This window comes from Coregonus lavaretus (genome assembly GCF_964263955.1).
Source record: "Coregonus lavaretus genome assembly, chromosome: 30".
Lineage (NCBI taxonomy): Eukaryota > Metazoa > Chordata > Actinopteri > Salmoniformes > Salmonidae > Coregonus > Coregonus lavaretus.
Genome location: NC_140017.1, coordinates 20,774,827 through 20,798,328, shown reverse-complemented (window position 1 = coordinate 20,798,328; position 23,502 = coordinate 20,774,827). Strand labels below are relative to the sequence as shown.

Below are 23,502 nucleotides of genomic sequence, written 5' to 3'. Positions count from 1 at the left end.
AACGTCCTAGTCAACATAGCTAATATAACTAATGGGTTAGTAAACCCGCTACAATCATGCAGTAACGTTACAGTGTAGAGTCAGTCAGTAAGCAGTTAGACCAGCGGACCCCGTAGCAATACATTAATAAAACCAAAAGCTTACCTTGACTTGGAAGAGTTCCAGTGTTGTGTTGGATAGTCATTGCCAGCTAGCTAACATAGCATCACTCTGTTTGAGCCGTGCGTTTGATTAACTAAACTAGTCAGCTGCATTTGCTAGCAAAGTAAAGTTAAGTGAAACTGACAAGTGACAAAAAAAAGAAGAATAAGTCTCCCTCTCTCTCTTGCTTCTCCTTCATTTTTGAAGAAATTCATTTGTTGAAAACTGTTCAACTATTGTCTTTCTCTTTGAGTCAACTACTCACCACATTTTATGCACTGCAGTGCTTGCTAGCTAGCTGTAGCTAATGCTTTCAGTAATAGATTCATTACGGTCCTCTGTAGCTCAATTGGTAGAGCATGGCGTTTATAACGCCAGGGTAGTGGGTTCGATCCCCGGGACCACCCATATCTAAAAATGTATTTACGCATGACTGTAAGTCGCTTTGGATAAAAGGTCTGCTAAATGGCATATTATTATTATATGATCCTTTGATTGGGTGGACAACATGTCAGTTCATCCTGCAAGAGGTTGGAGGACGTCCCCTATGTAAGTCTATGGAAAGGGGTGAGAACCAAGAGCCTCCTAGGTTTTGTATTGAAGTCAATGTCCCAAGAGGAGAACGGAAGCTACACCATGGTGCTACCCTACAGAGTGCTGTTGAGGCTACTGTAGACCTTCATTGCAAAACAGTGTGTTTTAATCAATTATTTGGTGACGTGAATATATTTATTATAGTTTTATCTAAAAAGGATAACTTTTTCAATGTTTTACAAACGTACAAATATCTTGACATTGATGCTTTCTTCGACAGGCAGCAGATAGTTGTCTAACGTGAAGACCCTGAAATTGACTGGGAAAGGAAAAATGGGTATTAGGCTAAATGTATAACTAAAACCATACTGTGCCTTCGGGAAGTATTCAGACCCCTTCACTTTTTCTACATTTTGTTACGTTACAGCCTTATTCTAAACTTGATTAAATTGTTTTCCCCCTCATCAATCTACACACAATACCCCATAATGACAAAGCAAAAACAGGTTTATAGAACTTTTTGCTAATTTATCATTTTTAAAAACTGTGAAAAATCACATTTACATAAGTATTCAGACCCTTTACTCAGTACTTTGTTGAAGCACCTTTGCCAGCGACTACAGCCTCGAGTCTTCTTGGGCATGACGCTACAAGCTTGGCACACCTGTATTTGCGGAGTTTCTCCCATTCTTTTCTGCAGATCCTCTCAAGCTCTGTCAGGTTGGATGGGGAGCGTTGCTGCACAGCTATTTTCAGGTCTCTCCAGAGATGTTCAATCAGGTTCAAGTTTGGGCTCTGGCTGGGCCACTCATGGACATTCAGAGACTTGTCCCGAAGCCACTCCTGCGTTGTCTTGGCTGTGTGCTTAGGGTTGTTGTCCTGTTGGAAGGTGAACCTTCGACCCAGTCTGAGGTCCTGAGCGCTCTGGAGCAGTTTTTCATCAAGGATCTCTTTGTACTTTGCTCCGTTCATCTTTCCCTCGATCCTGACTAGTCTCCCAGTCCCTGCCGCTGAAAAAACATCCCCACAGCATGATGCTGCCACCACCACGCTTCATCGTAGGGATGGTGCCAGGTTTCCTCCAGATGTGACGCTTGGCATTCAGGCCAAAGAGTTCAATCTTGGTTTCATCAGACCAGAGAATCTTGTTTCTCATGGTCTGAGAGTCTTTCGGTTCCTTTTTTAGCCAAACTCCAAGCAGGCCATCATGTGCCTTTTACTGAGGAGTGGCTTCCGTCTGGCCACTCTACCATAAAGGCCTGATTGGTGGAGTGCAGCAGAGATGGTTGTCCTTCTGAAAGGTTCTCCCATGTCCGCAGAGGAACTCTGGAGCTCTGTCAGAGTGACCATCGGGTTCTTGGTCACCTTCCTGACCAAGGCCCTTCTCCCCAGATTACTCAGTATGGCCGGGCGGCCAGCTCTAGGAAGAGTCTTGGTGGTTCCAAACATCTTCCATTTAAGAATGATGGAGGGCACTGTATTCTTGGGGACCTTCAATGCTGCAGACATTTTTTTGTACCCTTCCCCAGATCTGTGCCTCGACACAATCCTGTCTCGGAGCTCTACGTACAATTCCTTCAACCTCATGGCTTGGTTTTTGCTGTGACATGCATTGTCAACTGTGGGATCATGTCCAATCAATTGAATTTACCACAGGTGGACTCCAATCAAGTTGCAGGAACATCTCAAGGAGGATCAATGGAAACAGGATGCACCTGAGCTCAATTTCGAGTCTCATTGCAAAGGGTCAGAATACTTATGTAAATAAGGTATTTCTGTTTTTTATTTGTAATACATTTGCTAAAATTTCTAATAACCTGTTTTCGCTTTGTCATTATGGGGTATTATGTGTAGATTGCTGAGGATTTTTAAAAATGTAATCCTTTTTAGAATAAGGCTATAACGTAACATTTGGAAAAAGTCAAGGTGTCTGAATACTTTCCGAAGGCACTGTATATAATGCAATTTTACACTTTACCATTCTCTCCTGGATTGTAGATTGGTTTGTCTGTCTGAATGAAGACATAACCCTTTTTTGTTGACAAAAGGATTGTTGTTTTTTTTGTAAGAAAAGCATCCTTGGTCTCTGCAGCCAGTTGGATAAATGGAACAACTCTCTTTCTTTGTCTCATGCTTTTGATTACCTCATCGTACAGGCTAGGAATGACCTATAAAACATGAGAATAGAGGCAAAATAATATAAATGCATGTTCGAGTAATTCCATAGGGTATGAAAAGAGGTTAGCCTTCTGCATACTTACCCTCATTTTCACAACATCCTGATAGCCATTGACTTCATTGAGAGTTACATGCTTTTTTTCAGACAGAACTTTATTATTGGCGGTTTGGTACAAGAAGTACAGAGTGATCTGTGTAGGCTTGGTAGCTCCCTGGAGCTGTACTGTCACTGTCTCCTCCACTCCCAAGTGGACTATGTTCGGAGCAGTGATGAGACATCTGCAAACACACGCACACATGAACACAAACAAACATGCACGTACAAGCACTCGCGCGCTCACACACAAATTGTGGTAATTTTTTAGGACTGCAACATGACAGAAAATGAGCATTACCAATGAGCAATGATACAAGTAAAATATACTGTCTCTACAAATAATTAGCATGGATAGAACATAACTCACATTGGCCTCTGCCCACTAACTGCAGTCAGTGCAGCCATGACCAAAAGCAGTGTGTTCCTCATCTTTCTGCTTTACCGTCTGATCTGTATCATGCCACTGGAACAAGAGTCTTCTTTTCTTGTCTCAACCCCAAACTTGCACTGGAAAATAAAACAAAATACTGTAGAAGTTATCTGTAAAGCAGCTATGTCTGTAATGTTGTTCCAGTCTGTGAGTGGGAGGTTCTCCCTTTGGGCTCTGCAGCTCCCAGAGAATAGGTTGCCGGATCTCAAATGGCACCCTATTCCTTACATAGTGCACTACTTTTAACCATAGTCCATAGGGAATAGGGCGCCATTTGGGACGCAGTCTCAGCATCAACACCCCCTCTAGCCCACTTACCTCTCCTCCCCTCAGCTTCTCTGACTCCAGTCTTGGCATTGGAGAAGGAACATTATGAAATAAATCACGTGTTTTCCCAGAAACAAGATTTTGATGTGTCCCAAATGGATTCCTATTCCCTACATAGTGCACTACTTTTGACCAGAGCCCTATGGGCCCTGGTCTGAAGTAGTGCAATATATAGGGGCTCTGGTCAAAAGTACTGGACTATGTAGGGAATAAGGTGCCGTTTGGGATGTAGCCTTTCCCAAACAGACCAAATACAAACACAACATCTGTTTTTCAAAAGTCAGCAGTCTGATTTTGTTGAAAATACTTTATTTGCAGACCACTTTGTGCTTTAGGTCTATGTTACAAATACTTACAGCACATATGCATTTAACATTGACAATTCCCAAAACATCCAAACGGTATATTTATTTGCAATACATATGTATATACAGTATCTCACAAAAGTGAGTACACCCCTCACATTTTTGTAAATATTTGAGTATATCTTTTCATGTGACAACACTGAAGAAATGACACTTTGCTACAATGTAAAGTAGTGAGTTTACAGCTTGTATAACAGTGTAAATTTGCTGTCCCCTCAAAATAACTCAACACACAGCCATTAATGTCTAAACCGCTGGCAACAAAAGTGAGTACACCCCTAAGTGAAAATGTCCAAATTGGGCCCAAAGTGTCAATATGTTGTGTGGCCACCATCATTTTCCAGCACTGCCTTAACCCTCTTGGGCATGGAGTTCAGCAGAGCTTCACAGGTTGCCACTGTAGTCCTCTTCCACTCCTCCATGACGACATCACGGAGCTGGTGGATGTTAGAGACCTTGCACTCCTTCACCTTCCGTTTGAGGATGCCCCACAGATGCTCAATAGGGTTTAGGTCTGGAGACATGCTTGGCCAGTCCATCACCTTTACCCTCAGCTTCTTTAGCAAGGCAGTGGTCGTCTTGGAGGTGTGTTTGGGGTCGTTATGTTGGAATACTGCCCTGCGGCCCAGTCTCCGAAGGGAGGGGATCATGCTCTGCTTCAGTATGTCACAGTACATGTTGGCATTCATGGTTCCCTCAATGAACTGTAGCTCCCCAGTGCCGGCAGCACTCATGCAGCCCCAGACCATGACACTCCCACCACCATGCTTGACTGTAGGCAAGACACACTTGTCTTTGTACTCCTCACCTGGTTGCCACCACACACGCTTGACACCATCTGAACCAAATAAGTTTATCTTGGTCTCATCAGACCACAGGACATGGTTCCAGTAATCCATGTCCTTAGTCTGCTTGTCTTCAGCAAACTGTTTGCGGGCTTTCTTGTGCATTCTTATAGCCCAGGCCATCTTTATGTAGAGCAACAATTCTTTTTTTCAGATCCTCAGAGAGTTCTTTGCCATGAGGTGCCATGTTGAACTTCCAGTGACCAGTATGAGGGAGTGTGAGAGCGATGACACCAAATTTAACTCCCCATTCACACCTGAGACCTTGTAACACTAACGAGTCACATGACACCGGGGAGGGAAAATGGCTAATTGGGCCCAATTTGGACATTTTCACTTAGGGGTGTACTCAATTTGTTGCCAGCGGTTTAGACATTAATGGCTGTGTGTTGAGTTATTTTGAGGGGACAGCAAATGTACACTGTTATACAAGCTGTACACTCACTACTTTACATTGTAGCAAAGTGTCATTTCTTCAGTGTTGTCACATGAAAAGATATACTCAAATATTTACAAAAATGTGAGGGGTGTACTCACTTTTGTGAGATACTGTATATATACATTACATACATGTGTATAAACTCACACAGGCATTAGATGCATTCAACAAAATCCTGAAATCATAAAGGTGATGGTAATAACATGATATAAGAGCTATTGGTGGTACAGTGACAAAATGTAAAATCAGCAAAAATCTGCATATTAAAAAATAAAGAAATATTGGGATTCAATGCTACTTTAGTGGTATGATATTGTAAGTTGCATAGCATTTATGTTTTCAAAAATAAAACAGCAAACAATATACAAATCTGAAGTTTATAAAGCAGTGGGTATATGAAGTCAGTATCTATAGATACAGTATGGAGGTCATTGTATGTTATCTTAGTCTTATGACTGGGACATCCATTGACAATGTGATGGTCTATACCAGGTCTATACCTTTTCTTTATGCATCACTTCAGTGCAAAAGTGGCAACCATGTCTAAACATATTTTATGTGGTTTGTGGCTGATTAGAAAGTTATCTGAGAGGGAAATAAATATTATATCTTTATTATTGGCAATCCCTATGGATATTTATGTGATAAAATAAATAAATAATTCTGTAATGTATTAATGATAATATATCTAACATCCGTGACTTAGATTGTAATAGGTCATAGTTGGTTTTCCCTTTAACTGCATTCTGATAAAACATATTCTGGTCTGAGTCCCAAATGGCCCCCAATTCTCGATATCGTACACTACTTTTGACCACGGCCCCCTATATTTTCACCAAGTCAAATGAATTTATTGTGTTAAGAGGTTTCATGATGCTTGTATCTAAACCAAAGTAGATAATTGTACAATTTTTCTATACATAAGTTGGGGTCTCTATAAGCTTCAATATGAGGTCCTAAACCTAGCATGAAAGTGCATCCTTGTAGCTGTGTGGGCTAATATAGTCAAACTGTTTGCCTTGGGGTAAGTTGAGTAAATATTTTATTCCCAGGTATAATGCAAGGCTGGGATATGAGGGCTATGAGGTAACAACAAGGCCTGGCCTATGTTTAAAGTGTAAAAAAAAGTATTTGTTAAAAAGACAAAAAAGTGATTGTGATTGTGTTGAATTGTGTTTGGGAAGTAAAGATAGACATGGTTTTAAAAAGGTAGTGGCAATATTTCATTCAGTACAGAACTGTGTAAGTCGTGCCAAGTCATGCCAATATTTTTTTGGACAAGCTATGTTTTCAAAACTGTAATGTTTACATAAATTCTGATTATTTTCAGGGATACACAACATCCTGAAACATATGTAGATATCTTTGTTAGAAAGAATACTATATTTCCCTTGATGGAGTGATGCTGAATGTAAAAAATGGCTCAACTTACCCCACTCTCCCCTACAGGATATACCTTTTCTCATTAGATTCAATTCAGTGCTGTACTGTATGTATTCAAATACAGGACCACACTGATATAGGATGTGTCCAAAATGGCACCCTATTCCCTATATCACACCTTAATTCCTTACGGGCTCTGATCAAAAAGTAGTGCACTAAATAGGGAATAGGGTGCCATTTGGGACAGACCCATAAAAAGTCACTACAACCATGATTTTAGGACTATTGGATAGAAAAACATATAATTGAGTCTGAATTAGCTAAAGTAGATTAGACACATTTTCCCCAACAATTTCACCGAAAACCTGCTTTACACATTATTACCCAAGTAAAAAATAAAAAATAAAAATACTAATCAAAAGCAGGCACAAATGATATATAACCATTAATACATACAAAAACAAATAGAATAACCATGTGATAGAGACAATCTAAGTGTGCATCCCAAATGACAACCTATTCCCTATATAGTGTACCACTTATAGTGCAAAATAGGGAATAGGGTGCCATTTGGGACACATCCTACATTATAACATCCAGTGGATTCTTAGGCACCTGTAGAACTTCAACATGAATCAGTCTCCATACTTCAGTATAGAGAGCAGACCTGGGTTCAAATACTATTTTAAATCATGTAAAATACTTAAGCTGTGATCAATTGACCTTGCCTGTTGCAGTGGAACCAATATAAAAGTCCCACCCGGCAGTCCAGGCAGGCTAAAGCAAATATATTTGAAAGATTTCAAATAGTGTTTGAACCCAGGTCTGACAGAGAGCTACAGTAGGACATTACAGTAGGACATATTCCCAGTGTTAGCAGACTATTGACAGTGGCTTGACACGGGATAACAAACATACACGTTAACAACTATGACAGTTCTATGACAACTTTGCGATCATACTGAATACTGAATATCAGGAATACCGGTATTCAACTCTGGTTTTCATTCTTTCCTTCTAACCAGGAACTGATTACATCCTGGGACTCTCTGGCCAATCAGTGACATTAATCAATCAATCAATTAACTACCAGGTAGAAAAGACAACCAGCATTACTACTGCCCTACAGGCCTGGAGTTGAATAGCCCTGCTACATGTCCTTTTACCAACTCACTGGACCACCATCCATCCTACAGGACAGAGGCATCTGCTGCTTTAGCACCTTTGGACAAATCACAAAAAATGTTGGGATCAAGTGTGACATCATAAAACAAAGCAATAATGAACGCTAGCAAGTGCCTTGAACAGAACAGGTTACAGATCCTGCCCTAGATGGGGAAGTCTCCCCATAGAGATTGTTTTACCTCTATGGTCTCCCCTACAGCAGAGCAGAAGGACTGCAGGATTTCAAGTAGGTTTTTGTATGTAACCAAAGCTCTCGTTGTCAGTTGTCCCCTCCCTCTATTTATGTCCCAATGTAAAAAATATGAGGCACTTGCAAAAAAATAACATTAAAAAACAAAACATCTGTAAGTGGGTTTTTTTCTGTGGAGAATATCCGTTCATCAGTCTGTCTGTCTGTCTCAGTGGTTATGTCGAAGGAAGTCTGTCCGTCAGACCTCTGAGCTGTCCAAGCCACCGCTAGTGAACCCTGATGTCACCATGGGCTCAGTGGAGCATGACGTTGTCGTGGGAACCTCCATCTTCTTCTTCTCTTGTCTGGACCGTACGGTTAGCACTATGACGATGATGATGAGGATGGTGAGGAGGAGGCCCACCAGGATACCTATGATCAGGACCAAGCCATCCTCACTCTCCGCAGGAAGGTTCAGCTCCCTGGGCACCATACCCTGAGTGAGGACCTCCTGGTCGGGGCTGGTGCGGCGCTGGCGGCTGAGGTCCAGTGTGATATGGAGAATGTTGGTGCCTCGGTTGTTGTCCAGGCCGATGTCCTCTGTCAGGTCTGGCACCCCGTTTGCTGACCGCCTGGAGCGAGACTGGGACTGGGACATTGACGGTCCTCCTGCAGCCATAGTTTGATGCTGGGTTTCTCTGTCCATGCTGCTGTGTTGGGTCAGGGAGTGGCCTCCTGTAACCATCCTGCTGTGCTGGGTGAGTGTGTGGTACTCCAGACTCCTCTTCCCGATGCCCCTGTTGGCGTTCTCTCTGGAGCGGACGGTATAGATGGTGTGGATGAACCACTCTCTCCCTGCTGACACCTGGACACCAGAGGAACAGGGTTAGTCATGAGGGCTGGGAAGTTTACCTGACCACGACAGGAACAATTCCTGGTCATTAAAGCTAGAGTCATTAATAGAAACAATAACAAGCGACACCCCGCCTCTGTTTTGGTAAAAAGCTGAGGGATGGGCCTGGAGAAATGTAACCACTTTTAAATTCATCGACAGAGCTATGGATGCAAGGACTGACCATCCATGATATCAAAATTATAGTTTTTACCATGTTTTGAGGTACGATAGTTGAACTAAGCTCCTAAGGCATTTATAAGTTATATTCGTCAAGAATCAATGGGTATATATAATTCATTTATGATTCTAGCTTTAAAGCAGTGAAAGAGAGTGTTAGAAATAGGAATAAGACAGGGATGTTCCTTCTCCACTCTTCTGTGTTATGTAGCGTAGGGGTCAGGGAGACGTACTTGGAACAGTGCTGTAGAGTCCATGCTGAAGCCGTCAGATCCAGGCTGTCTGACCAGGGCCAGGGCCTGAGGGTCGTCTACAGCCAGCAGAGCCCTGAACCCCACGTTACCAAACGACCTGGCCTGGGTCTCTGGCTGGGCCTTATCCTGGAGGGGGAGGAGAGGGAAACACTAGTAAATACTGTACCAACATTGGTAAAGGTGTTTAGGATATTCATGTGCATTTACCCTGTACTACATCCTTGTCTGCATCCCAAATGACACACTATTCCCCAGATATTGCACTACTTTTGACCAGAGCACTATAGGCCCTGTACTGTACTGTACTGTACTTACGATGATTTTGAATCTGTAAAGCAGCGACGGAGCATCAGCCAGACAGCCGTACTCATTGTTGTTGGGGTTGTACTTGGGCACGTATCCATCCGCACCAGTGCACAGGAACACCTTCTCTATGTTACAGATAAAGGAATCTCCCAGGTTCTGAACTGGGTCCACCATCACTCTACCATAGATCATATCACCTGGGAGGAGATTAGGTTTGGGTTAATACAGTAATACATCAATCAATCAATCAATCAATCAATCAGATAGTCAATGGGGCTACCTCCATCCCAAATAGCACCCTATTCCCTATGTAGTGCACTACTTCTGATCAGGACCCATGAGAAGGTGGTGTGTGTGAGAAGTGAGAAGACTGTGAAAGAGAGAAAGACAATAGTTTAACAGTTTTGAACAAACACATTTCTGAAAGAATTAAGGAGGAGCAAGAGAGAGAGAGAATTAGCTATATTTCGTAGTATTTTTTTTCTCCACTTTCACGTTCACATACTTAGATAGCAAATGCAGCTAGCTAGTTTAGCCTACTCAAACACCCGGCTCAAACAGAGAGGGATGCTATGTTAGATAGCTGGCTATGGCTATCCAACACTGGAACTCTTCCAAGTCAAGGTAAGCTTTTGGTTTTGTTAATTTATTGCCACCGGGTCCCGCCGGTGTAACTGCTAAACTGCTTGCTGACTGTACACTGTACAGCATGATTATAGCGGTTTAGTAACGCGTTAGTTCTAGTAGCTATGTTGACTATGATGTTAGCTAATATGGTGACAACGATGTAGGCTGTGTGTAGCGGTTAGCGGTCATGATATGAAGGTTAGGCTTGGAAAGGTTATTTCACCTGGTCACAGACACCATATGTGTTGTGCACTGAAGTCCACAAGCAAAGGAGAAAAGGTGAGAGGAGGAGAGCAAGTAGATAGATGGAATGGAATTATATATACGACGAGCAAAGTGATTATGCTGTTTGTATGTGGCTGCTATGAAAGTGAACTGTGTTTGCGTGTGATCAGGTGTGTATTCATTCCGTAGATTTTGTTGAAAACGTTTCTTAAATGGAAGCAAACGGAACGAAATGTGGATAAACACACCTGAAATTGTCCAAAAGAAACTCTATTTTGCAACTGTTGGACTAATGATTACACACTAGATCAGCTAGATGCAGGCAAAAGTGTGCAAGGCAGTATTGAATGTGTCACTGTCTGTCACCTTGATTACTTAAAATGTTCTCTCGACCTGTGCACCTACATTGTAAACTTTCATTCATAGGCTAGGTTGTAGCAACCTCATGATGGGTACATGGAGTATCACGTAGTAGCCTAAACCTTTCCATGTTACATTAAGCTGGGTGAATCGAATATGAATGACAGTCATCCAATATGCTGTAATAGAAAGAAGGCTCATATCTTAAACGGCACCGACCGCCACTGATTTCTATAAGGTGAGTGATTGATTCATTGATTGATAAATGACCCTGTAAGAAGGCTGTGTTTGTTTGTAGCGTTACAGTACCTTGTGAGAATGCGGTGTCGCTCTCCTGTCCGAAGCCCATGGATCCGTCAGACAGCCACAGAGTTCTCTTAGAAAGCAGCAACATCTGTGTGTTCAGACTGAACTCAGCCGCAACCGGGTCACTCACCTGGGATAGGACACACACAGTACAAAGTTTTACCATCTTAGTATAGGAAAACACATACCATTCAGTGTTACCATCTGAGAACAGAGACCAATCACAGTGTTACAATCAGACAACACCCCTCAAGCTGTTTCCCACTAGAGTAGATCTCTGTGTACACTCAAAGATTGTCATCTCACAGACACTTTTAATAATATGATATTGATGTACACTCTTAGAAAAAGGGTTCCAAAAGGGTTATTCGGCTGTCCCCGTGGGAAAACCCTTTTTGATTCCAGGTAGAAGCCTTTTTGGTTCCAGGTAGAACCCTTCTGGCTTCCATGTAGAACCCTTTCTACATAGGGTTCTACATGGAACCCAAAAGGGTTCTGCCTGCAACCAAAAATGGTTATTCAAAGGGTTCTCTTATGGCTACAGCCGAAGAACCCTTTAAGGTTCTAGATAGCACCTATAGTGTAGTTATCCTAGGGTGATCTGACCTGCTGGAAGCGTATGTCCAGGTCGAAGGTGACAGGTTCTCTGGGGTTACAGACAGGAGGCAGGGAGTACTCTAGACTGGGAGGAGAGGTACAGGGCAGCAGCTTCACTGTGTAGGTACCTGAGTAGTCACGCACCTGGGAGACAGAGGGGAGTAAGACACAATTATTTACCTCGGGTTAAAACTTTATTTAATCAGGTTACACCAGTGCCGATAACACACTACGACTTAAGAAAGAAATCCTGTAAATGCTATATGCTACTCCCAAGTCTTTACACTAAAGACAGAGTTAGCAGATAAAGAAATAAAGAAATAAAGATGATATGAAATATATTGATAACACAGTATTAAATATAGAAGAAAATAAGATGTTGTCCTCACAGCGAAGTCTGATGTGAAGGTCCACTGCTGCATGGGCTGGTTGTAGGTGGGCTCGCTCCTCACCAGGCTGAGATTAAAGGTCACCCCAGGGTGATCCGCACACATCACCATGGACGACAGAGAGGACGCTGGGTACAGACACAGGTAAGACTAGGTTTATACAGAACTGAAGCGGAATACAGTGCCTTGTAAAAGTATTCATCCCCCTTGGCGTTTTTCCTATTTTGTTGCATTACAATCTGTAATTTAAGTGGATTTTTATTTGGATTTCATGTAATGGACTTACACAAAATAGTCCAAATTGGTGAAGTGAAATGAAAAAAATAACTTGTTTCAAAAAATTCGAAGAAATAAATAACGGAAAAGTGGTGCGTGCATATGTATTCACCCCCTTTGCTATGAAGCCCCTAAATAAGATCTGGTGCAACCAATTACTTCCAGAAGTCACATAATTAGTTAAATAAAGTCCACCTGTGTGCAATCTAAGTGTAACATTATCTGTGACATGATCTCAGTATATATACACCTGTTCTGAAAGGACCCAGAGTCTGCAACACCACTAAGCAAGGGGCACCACCAAGCAAGCGGCACCATGAAGACCAAGGAGCTCTCCAAACAGGTCAGGGACAAAGTTGTGGAGAAGTACAGATCAGGGTTGGGTTATAAAAAAATATCTGAAACTTTGAATATCCCACGGTCACCATTAAATCCATTATTAAAAAATTTAAAGAATATGGCACCACAACAAACCTGCCAAGAGAGGGCCGCCCACCAAAACTCACAGACCAGGCAAGGAGGGCATTAATCAGAGAGGCAAGAAAGAGACCAAAGATAACCCTAAAGGAGCTGCAAAGCTCCACAGCGGAGATTGGAGTATCTGTCCATAGGACCACTTTAAGCCGTACTCTCCACAGAGCTGGGCTTTACGGAAGAGTGGACAGAAATAAAACATTGCTTAAAGAAAAAAATAAGCAAACATGTTTGGTGTTCGCCAAAAGGCATGTGGGAGACTACCCAAACATATGGAAGAAGGTACTCTGGTCAGATGAGACTAAAATTGAGCTTTTTGGCCATCAAGGAAAACACTATGTCTGGCGCAAACCCAACACCTCTCATCACCCCGAGAACACCATCCCCACAATGAAGCATGGTGGTGGCAGCATCATGCTGTGGGGATGTTTTTCATCGACAGGGACTGGGAAACTGGTCAGAATTGAAGGAATGATGGATGGCGCTAAATACAGGGAAATTCTTGAGGGAAACCTGTTTCAGTCTTCCAGAGATTTGAGACTGGGACGGAGGTTCACCTTCCAGCAGGACAATGACCCTAAGCATACTGCTAAAGCAACACTCGAGTGGTTTAAATGGAAACATTTAAATGTCTTGGAATGGCCTAGTCAAAGCCCAGACCTCAATCCAATTGAGAATCTGTGGTATGACTTAAAGATTGCTGTACACCAGCGGAACCCATCCAACTTGAAGGAGCTGGAGCAGTTTTGCCTTGAAGAATGGGCAAAAATCCCAGTGGCTACATGTGCCAAGCTTATAGAGACATACCCCAAGAGACTTGCAGCTGTAATTGCTGCAAAAGGTGGCTCTACAAAGTATTGACTTTGGGGGGTTGAATAGTTATGCACGCTCAAGTTTTTTTTCTTATTTCTTGTTTGTTTCACACACTTCAAAGTGGTAGGCATATTGTGTAAATCAAATGATACAAACCCCAAAAAATCAATTTTAATTCCAGGTTGTAAGGCAACAAAATATTTAAAATGCAAAGGGGGGTGAATACTTTTGCAAGCCACTGTATGTACAGTTTCAAGCGTGTCAGAGTAGGAGTGCTGACTTAGGATCAGTTTTGTCTTTTACATCACAATGAATAAGATCACTCTGAGACACTACTAGTTCAAGCCCATGGATGTACTGTATGAAAAGAGTAGATAATGTGAACATACCAGAGTGTGATATGACAAACAGTCCTCTGAATCGAGCCTCTGTTTTGAAGTTGACCACCAGACGACCCTGTTCGTTGATACGCATACTGGTGGGGTACAGGGCTCCTACAGAATACAGCCAGTCAGTCTCCCTGTCACACTGAACTAACACATCCCTACTATTATAGCACACCCACTGAGGAAGGTGCGGTGAAGGGCAGCTGCAGAATGCAACCCGTTGGTCTCATTGTCACACCAAGCTAAACTGTCACACCAAGCTAACACATCCTCATTCATTGCTGTAGAAAAATTAACATAACCATATCATCTGTGCTCAAAGTACACCAGACAGTGTTGTATTTGTTTGTTTGTTTTTGCCTCATTCTGTAAAGAGTGAAATTACTTTTCAATATATTTAATTTGATGTGAGACTTGCCTTGTAGTTCAGCCTCAGGAGGGCTGCCGATGCCGTCCCGCCACAAGATGGCAGTGTCGTATACGAAGGTGAGTCGTAGCTCTGACTGTAGGTCAAAATGCTGCCAGCCCCCTGCCCCCACCGGGGAGTGGAACACATAGGAGACATGTAGGGGCACCCGGAGGGTCACATAGGACTGGACCAGGTTTAACACCTAGAGAGAGACATATATCAAATCAATCTGTATTTAACATGCATTTTAACATCAATACACTTTACAGTAACTTTACAGTAATACAGAATACTAGCAATAGTAGGTTCAACACCTACAGAAAGACAGGAGAAAGAGGGAGAACTAAAGAGAGAGAAATAGAGAGAAAAATGGAGAGAGGAATAGAAAATAGTGAGAGAAATAGAGAGAAAAATAAAGAGAGAGAGAGAAATAGGGGGAGGGGGAGAAAGAGAGAAAGATAGCGAAATAAAAAGAGAAATACAGAGAGAAATAGATAGTGATAGAAATACATACATTACATCAAACTCTGCAAAGCGCATTTAAACATCCACACACTTAAACATCCAACAAGCAGGGAGCTTACAAAAGGTCCCAAGTACTACTTATATATAGACCTATACTAAACATTCACAAGCTGCCTATCTGTATGGAGCTTGCAAATACCTCATGGGAACAGTATTCAGACCCACTCATAACTTGATATATGGTTATGGCTTGGTCTTTATCTATATTCTATAGATTCATGTGATTAAGAATGCAATAAAGATAGCAGGTGACATATAGAGGGTATTACGGTGGCTTATGTAGTGCTTAAGTGCATATAGTGTGATCAGTGAGTGTAACTACCAGTAGACTGCATAATACCACTTCATATACACTGAGTGTACAAAACATTAAGGACACCTGCTCTTTCCATGACTGACCAGGTGAATCCAGGTGAAAGCTTTGATCCATTATTTATGTCACTTATTAAATCCACTTAAATCGGTGTAGATGAAGGGGAAGAGACAGGTTAAAGAAGGATTTTTAAGCCTCGAGACAATTGAGACATGGATTGTGTATGTGAATGGGCAAGACAAAAGATTGAAGTGCCTTTGAACGGGGTATGGTAGTAGGTGCCAGGTTCACCGGTTTGTGTCAAGAACTGCAACGCTGCTGGGTTTTTCACGCTCAACAGTTTCCCGTATGAATCAAAAATGGTTCACCACCCAAAGCACATCAAGCCAACTTTACACAACTGTGGGAAGCATTGGAGTCAACATGGGCCAGTATCCCTTTCGACACCTTGTATTCCATGTCCTGACGAATTGAGTCTGTTCTGAGGGCAAAAGGGGGTGCAACTCAATATTAGGAAGGTGTTCCTAATGTTTTGCACACTCAGTGTAGCTACACTGTGCTGTGCTGTATGTCACCTTCTGTTGTCACCTTCTCACCAAGCTGCTTGGCGATGGTCTTGTAGCCCATTCCAGCCTTGTGTAGGTCTACAATCCTGTCCCTGACATCCATGGAGAGCTCTTTGGTCTTGGCCATGGTGGAGCGTTTGGAATCTGATTGATTGATTGCTTCTGTGGACAGGTGTCTTTTATACAGGTAACAAACTGAGATTAGGAGCACTCTCTTTAAGAGTGTGCTCCTAATCTCAGCTTGTTACCTGTATAAAAGACACCTGGGAGCCAGAAATCTTTCTGATTGAGAGGGGGTCAAATACTTATTTCCCTCATTAATATGCAAATCAACATTTTTGACATGCGTTTTTCTGGATTTTTTTGTTGTTATTCTGTCTCTCACTGTTCAAATAAACCTACCATTAAAATTATAGACTGATCATTTCTTTGTCAGTGGGCAAACATACAAAATCAGCAGGGGATCAAATACTTTTTTCCCTCACTGTATATGGCAACAATAGCAAACCATTACATTTATAACTGATGAATGTTTGGTTGTGTTATTCAATTATTGCTTTGTCAACAATGAATATAAAACCATCCCATTCTGAAGTTAATCATGCAATCAAGACATAACAAACAATCCAGGCTGTTGATTTGTTCTAATGTACTTGGAACCCTTAAACAACAGTTAGACTACAGTGAGACAAAGAACCAGAGAGAAAGAGAAAAAAAGAGAGTGAAAGAGAGAAAGGGAGATATATATATATATATATACAGTGGGGGAAAAAAGTATTTAGTCAGCCACCAATTGTGCAAGTTCTCCCACTTAAAAAGATGAGAGAGGCCTGTAATTTTCATCATAGGTACACGTCAACTATGACAGACAAATTGAGGAAAAAAAATCCAGAAAATCACATTGTAGGATTTTTTATGAATTTATTTGCAAATTATGGTGGAAAATAAGTATTTGGTCACCTACAAACAAGCAAGATTTCTGGCTCTCACAGACCTGTAACTTCTTCTTTAAGAGGCTCCTCTGTCCTCCACTCGTTACCTGTATTAATGGCACCTGTTTGAACTTGTTATCAGTATAAAAGACACCTGTCCACAACCTCAAACAGTCATGTAGTATCTGAGGAATTATGACTTTGCTAATGTTTTCAAAGTGGAACCTGAGAGGATGTTTATTCAGTTTTAGGGGGAGCAGTTTTAGAGGGACACCCCATAGAACAGAGGAAGTCTGTTGTGTGGAGACAGGTGATTGGTCAGTATGGGAAACCACCCATATCCTGGTAAAGATTATAAATACTTGGTTTGAGACAAAGGAGATCAGAACAGACATATTATTTTGGGACACTGTTCTCCAGATGCTGCAGACGTCTGTAAACTTATGCTGAAATCTTGTGATATAAATAAAACTTATAATCAAAGTACAGTATAAGCGGACTCCTTGGTTTCACAGCATAATTAGCAACGTTTTCTCGACACAACAGTCACACTCCAAACTCCACTATGGCCAAGACCAAAGAGCTGTCAAAGGACACCAGAAACAAAATTGTAGACCTGCACCAGGCTGGGAAGACTGAATCTGCAATAGGTAAGCAGCTTGGTTTGAAGAAATCAACTGTGGGAGCAATTATTAGGAAATGGAAGACATACAAGACCACTGATAATCTCCCTCGATCTGGGGCTCCATGCAAGATCTCACCCCGTGGGGTCCAAATGATCACAAGAACGGTGAGCAAAAATCCCAGAACCACACGGGGGGGCCTAGTGAATGACCTGCAGAGAGCTGGGACCAAAGTAACAAAGCCTACCATCAGTAACACACTACGCCGCCAGGGACTCAAATCCTGCAGTGCCAGACGTGTCCCCCTGCTTAAGCCAGTACATGTCCAGGCCCATCTGAAGTTTGCTAGAGTGCATTTGGATGATCCAGAAGAGGATTGGGAGAATGTCATATGGTCAGATGAAACCAAAATATAACTTTTTGGTAAAAACTCAACTCGTCGTGTTTGGAGGACAAAGAACGCTGAGTTGCATCCAAAGAACACCATACCTACTGTGAAGCATGGGGGTGGAAACATCATGCTTTGGGGCTGTTTTTCTGCAAAGGGAGTAAAGGAAAGAATGAATGGGGCCATGTATCGTGAGATTTTGAGTGAAAACCTCCTTCCATCAGCAAGGGCATTGAAGATGAAACGTGGCTGGGTCTTTCAGCATGACAATGATCCCAAACACACCGCCCGGGCAACGAAGGAGTGGCTTCGTAAGAAGCATTTCAAGGTCCTGGAGTGGCCTAGCCAGTCTCCAGATCTCAACCCCATAGAAAATCTTTGGAGGGAGTTGAAAGTCTGTGTTGCCCAGCGACAGCCCCAAAACATCACTGCTCTAGAGGAGATCTGCATGGAGGAATGGGCCAAAATCAAATCAAATCAAATCAAATCAAATCAAATTTTATTGGTCACATGCGCCGAATACAACAGGTGCAGACATTACAGTGAAATGCTTACTTACAGCCCTTAACCAACAGTGCATTTATTTTAAACAAAAAAAGTAAGAATAAAACAACAACAAAAAAAGTGTTGAGAAAAAAAGAGCAGAAGTAAAAATAAAGTGACAGTAGGGAGACTATATATACAATAGAATAAAGTGACAGTAGGGAGGCTATATATACAGGGGGGTACCGTTGCATAGTCAATGTGCGGGGGCACCGGCTAGTTGAGGTAGTTGAGGTAATATGTACATGTGGGTAGAGTTAAAGTGACTATGCATAAATACTTAACAGAGTAGCAGCAGCGTAAAAAGTATGGGGTGGGGGGGCAGTGCAAATAGTCCGGGTAGCCATGATTAGCTGTTCAGGAGTCTTATGGCTTGGGGGTAGAAGCTGTTGAGAAGTCTTTTGGACCTAGACTTGGCACTCCGGTACCGCTTGCCGTGCGGTAGCAGAGAGAACAGTCTATGACTAGGGTGACTGGAGTCTTTGACAATTTTGAGGGCCTTCCTCTGACACCGCCTGGTATAGAGGTCCTGGATGGCAGGGAGCTTTGCCCCTGTGATGTACTGGGCCGTACGCACTACCCTCTGTAGTGCCTTGCGGTCAGAGGCCAAGCAGTTGCCATACCAGGCGGTGATGCAACCAGTCAGGATGCTCTCGATGGTGCAGCTGTAGAATTTTTTGAGGATCTGAGGACCCATGCCAAATCTTTTTAGTCTCCTGAGGGGGAATAGGCTTTGTCGTGCCCTCTTCACGACTGTCTTGGTGTGTTTGGACCATGATAGTTCGTTGGTGATGTGGACACCAAGGAACTTGAAGCTCTCAACCTGTTCCACTACAGCCCCGTCGATGAGAATGGGGGCGTGCTCAGTCCTCTTTTTTTTCCTGTAGTCCACAATCATCTCCTTTGTCTTGGTCACGTTGAGGGAGAGGTTGTTGTCCTGGCACCACACGGCCAGATCTCTGACCTCCTCCCTATAGGCTGTCTCATCGTTGTCGGTGATCAGGCCTACCACTGTTGTGTCGTCGGCAAACTTAATGATGGTGTTGGAGTCGTGCCTGGCCATGCAGTCATGGGTGAACAGAGAGTACAGGAGGGGACTGAGCACGCACCCCTGAGGGGCCCCCGTGTTGAGGATCAGTGTGGCAGATGTGTTGTTACCTACCCTTACCACCTGGGGGCGGCCCGTCAGGAAGTCCAGGATCCAGTTGCAGAGGGAGGTGTTTAGTCCCAGGATCCTTAGCTTAGTGATGAGCTTTGAGGGCACTATGGTGTTGAATGCTGAGCTGTAGTCAATGAATAGCATTCTCGCGTAGGTGTTCCTCTTGTCCAGGTGGGAAAGGGCAGTGTGGAGTGCGATAGAGATTGCATCATCTGTGGATCTGTTGGGGCGGTATGCAAATTGGAGTGGGTCTAGGGTTTCTGGGATTATGCTGTTGATGTGAGCCATGACCAGTCTTTCAAAGCACTTCATGGCTACAGACGTCAGTGCCACGGGTCGGTAGTCATTTAGGCAGGTTATCTTAGAGTTCTTGGGCACGGGGACTATGGTGGTCTGCTTGAAACATGTTGGTATTACAGACTCAGTCAGGGACATGTTGAAAATGTCAGTGAAGACACTTGCCAGTTGGTCAGCACATGCTCGGAGTACACGTCCTGGTAATCCGTCTGGCCCTGCGGCCTTGTGAATGTTGACCTGCTTAAAAGTCTTACTCACATCGGCTACGGAGAGCGTGATCACATAGTCGTCCGGAACAGCTGGTGCTCTCATGCATGCTTCAGTGTTGCTTGCCTCGAAGCGAGCATAGAAGTGGTTTAGCTCGTCTGGTAGGCTTGTGTCACTGGGCAGCTCGCGGCTGTGCTTCCCTTTGTAGTCTGTAATAGTTTTCAAGCCCTGCCACATCCGACGAGCGTCAGAGCCAGTGTAGTATGATTCAATCTTAGACCTGTATTGACTCTTTGCCTGTTTGATGGTTCGTCGGAGGTCATAGCGGGATTTCTTATAAGCGTCCGGGTTAGAGTCCCGTTCCTTGAAAGCGGCAGCTCTACCCTTTAGCTCAGTGCGGATGTTTCCTGTAATCCATGGCTTCTGGTTGGGGTATGTACGTACGGTCACTGTGGGGACGACATCATCGATGCACTTATTGATGAAGCCAGTGACTGATGTGGTGTACTCCTCAATGTTGTCTGAAGAATCCCGGAACATGTTCCAGTCTGTGCTAGCAAAACAGTCCTGTAGCTTAGCATCTGCGTCATCTGACCACTTTTTTATTAGCCGAATCACTGGTGCTTCCTGCTTCAGTTTTTGCTTATAAGCAGGAATCAGGAGGATAGAGTTATGGTCAGATTTGCCAAATGGAGGGCGAGGGAGAGCTTTGTATGCGTCTCTGTGTGTGGAGTAAAGGTGGTCTAGAGTTTTTTCCCCTCTGGTTGCACATTTAACATGCTGGTAGAAATTAGGTAGAACGGATTTAAGTTTCCCTGCATTAAAGTCCCCTGCTACTAGGAGCGCTGCATCTGGATGAGCGTTTTCCTGTTGATTAATGGCCTTGTACAACTCATTCAGTGCAATCTTAATGCCAGCATTGGTTTGTGGTGGTAAATAGACAGCTATGAAAAATATAGATGAAAACTCTCTTGGTAAATAGTGTGGTCTGCAGCTTATCATAAGATACTCTACCTCAGGCGAGCAAAACCTTGAGACTTCCTTAGTATTTGATTTGGTGCACCAGCTGTTGTTTACAAATATACAGAGACCGCCACCCCTCGTCTTACCCGAGTCTGCCGTTCTGTCCTGCCGATGTAGCGTATAGCCTGCTAGCTGAATGTTATCATTGTCGTCGTTCAGCCACGACTCCGTGAAACATAAGATATTACAGTTTTTAATGTCCCGTTGGTAGGATAACCGTAATCTTAAATCGTCCATTTTATTCTCCAAAGCTTGAACGTTGGCTAATAGGATTGATGGGAGAGGCAAAATACCAGCAACAGTGTGTGAAAACCTTGTGAAGACTTACAGAAAACGTTTGACCTGTGTCATTGCCAACAAAGGGTATATAACAAAGTATTGAGAAACTTTTGTTATTGACCAAATACTTATTTTCCACCATAATTTGCAAATAAATTCATTAAAAATCCTACAATGTGATTTTCTGGATTTTTTTTCCACATTTTGTCTGTCATAGTTAACGTGTACCTATGATGAAAATTACAGGCCTCTCTCATCTTTTTAAGTGGGAGAACTTGCACAATTGGTGGCTGACTAAATACTTTTTTCCCCCACTGTATATATATATATATATATATATATATATATATATATATATATAGAGAGAGAGAGAGAGAGAGAGAGAGAGAGAGAGAGAGAGAGAGAGAGAGAGAGAGAGAGAGAGAGAGAGAGAGAGTAGAGGGATTTTAATGGTATCTGCTCCCTCGGGTGACCTATGAGAGGGGTACCTGTCTGCACTAGCTCTCCCTCTCCCTTCATGATGGGACCTGCCTATGCCCTGAGCGAGAGAGAAAGAGAGAGAGAGAGAGAGAGAGAGAGAGAGAGATAGAGAGAGAGAGAGAGAGAGAGAGAGAGAGAGAGAGAGAGAGAGAGAGAGAGAGAGAGAGAGAGAGAGAGAGAGAGAGAGAGAGAGAGAGAGGGAGAGGGAGAAAACGAGACGAAAAGGAGAAAAGCGAGAGAGAGAGAGAGAGAGAGAGAGAGAGAGAGAGAGAGAGAGAGGGAGAGGGAGAAAACGAGAAAGAACGAAAAGGAGAAAAGCGAGAGAGAGAGAGAGAGAGAGAGAGAGAGAGAGAGAGAGAGAGAGAGAGAGAGAGCGACAAAGAGAGCGAGAGGAGAGAGAGAGGAAAGAGGAGAGTGAGTTAGAGTTAAGAGAACTGGGTAGAACCCAGAGAGAGCTGAGGCAGATGATTTGCTGTATGACCCTGACACTGCCTGCTGAGACCTAATGGATTTCTGTGGTCTGATAAGCTGGGGACAAAGCCTCTCACCATGACACACAGACACAGAGAGACAGCGTCAGTCCCAGCACAGTGAGAGGCCAGCCTGGGGCCCCAAGCTCAGTCTGACTCAGTCTCTCTGTACCCCTCAACCTCTCTACTCAGCCCCCCCAGCCTCCCAGTCGGTCGGACCCTTAAGGGCCAATCAGGTCAGAGAGAACACAGGGACACAAATAATGTTCCTCTAGACTAGAGCTGTTGTTGAGTCTTTATGTTTGTTCTGCCTGGCCACACTGATTGAAGCTTACAGTACAACTCACCTGTAGGACAGCTCATATGGATGTGACACAGGTGCACAGGCAGACACTGCAGTAGGGGTATAGGGTTTCTGGGTGTATAGAGACACGTCTATAATACCTGGCGGGGTCTCACTCTCTCTCTTAGTTATGGATCTTACTTAAAACAACACAGTGACACTTAAAGCAGCTCAGTCTCTGGCTATGAATCAAATGGCAACCTATTTCCTATGGGCCCCGGTCAAAAGTAATGCATTATAATAAAAAGAGAATAGTGAAAAGGGAATAGTGTGCCATTTGGGACACATATACAGTGATACTTAAAACAAATCAGTCTGTTATCAAATGGCTGCCAGTGACTAGAACAGTACATAAAATCTGCACATAGGAGGGACATTGACCAAGGTAAACCAGTGTTGGTACATGGTACTAAGGCAGACCCTGACATTCAGGATTATCAAGTGTTGATCAACTCCAACCTCTCCCACAAAGCTCTGTCCTGTCAGAATATTAACTTTAAAAAGTTTCAACGTAAACAAAGAGGCTAACGCTGGATTACAAGCTGCCAGAAGGAAAGTCATAAAGTGTGGAGGTAGTTTACTTTAGAAGAGAATGATGATCACTGCCTCCATAAAATATAATTATCTTATACTTCCTATGTATCATAACTCATCCATGTTCACATGCAATATCTTCTTCCATTTACAGTCTCATTTATCTTGCAAAATGGAATTTCACTTTACATAGAATTTAATGATATTTCATTGAGTTGGTGTTTTTTCAACCA

The 23,502-nt window shown here is 43.0% G+C and overlaps 2 protein-coding genes across 2 annotated transcripts in view; both read right to left on the bottom strand.

Annotated features, from left to right (window-relative positions):
- LOC311105380 (complement C4-like) overlaps window positions 1–3,515 on the bottom strand; it is a 29,011-nt gene extending 25,496 nt beyond the window's left edge. Inside the window, exons 1-4 of the mRNA XM_084147519.1 lie at window positions 3,318–3,515; window positions 2,937–3,132; window positions 2,654–2,843; window positions 924–994 (exon numbers count right to left, since the gene is read on the bottom strand). Of these exons, the coding sequence (XP_084003645.1) occupies window positions 924–994; window positions 2,654–2,843; window positions 2,937–3,132; window positions 3,318–3,379 (519 nt within the window). The 5' untranslated portion in view covers window positions 3,380–3,515. The remainder of the gene's footprint in view (window positions 1–923; window positions 995–2,653; window positions 2,844–2,936; window positions 3,133–3,317) is intronic.
- A 4,837-nt stretch (window positions 3,516–8,352) lies between these two features.
- Window positions 8,353–23,502, bottom strand: part of LOC311105624 (FRAS1-related extracellular matrix protein 2-like) — a gene marked incomplete at both ends in the record, with an annotated part of 93,805 nt that continues 78,655 nt past the window's right edge. Inside the window, 9 exons of the mRNA XM_084147826.1 lie at window positions 8,353–8,742; window positions 8,836–8,958; window positions 9,399–9,545; window positions 9,735–9,922; window positions 11,247–11,373; window positions 11,850–11,984; window positions 12,230–12,357; window positions 14,182–14,286; window positions 14,597–14,789. Coding sequence (XP_084003952.1) covers window positions 8,353–8,742; window positions 8,836–8,958; window positions 9,399–9,545; window positions 9,735–9,922; window positions 11,247–11,373; window positions 11,850–11,984; window positions 12,230–12,357; window positions 14,182–14,286; window positions 14,597–14,789 — 1,536 coding nt within the window. The remainder of the gene's footprint in view (window positions 8,743–8,835; window positions 8,959–9,398; window positions 9,546–9,734; window positions 9,923–11,246; window positions 11,374–11,849; window positions 11,985–12,229; window positions 12,358–14,181; window positions 14,287–14,596; window positions 14,790–23,502) is intronic.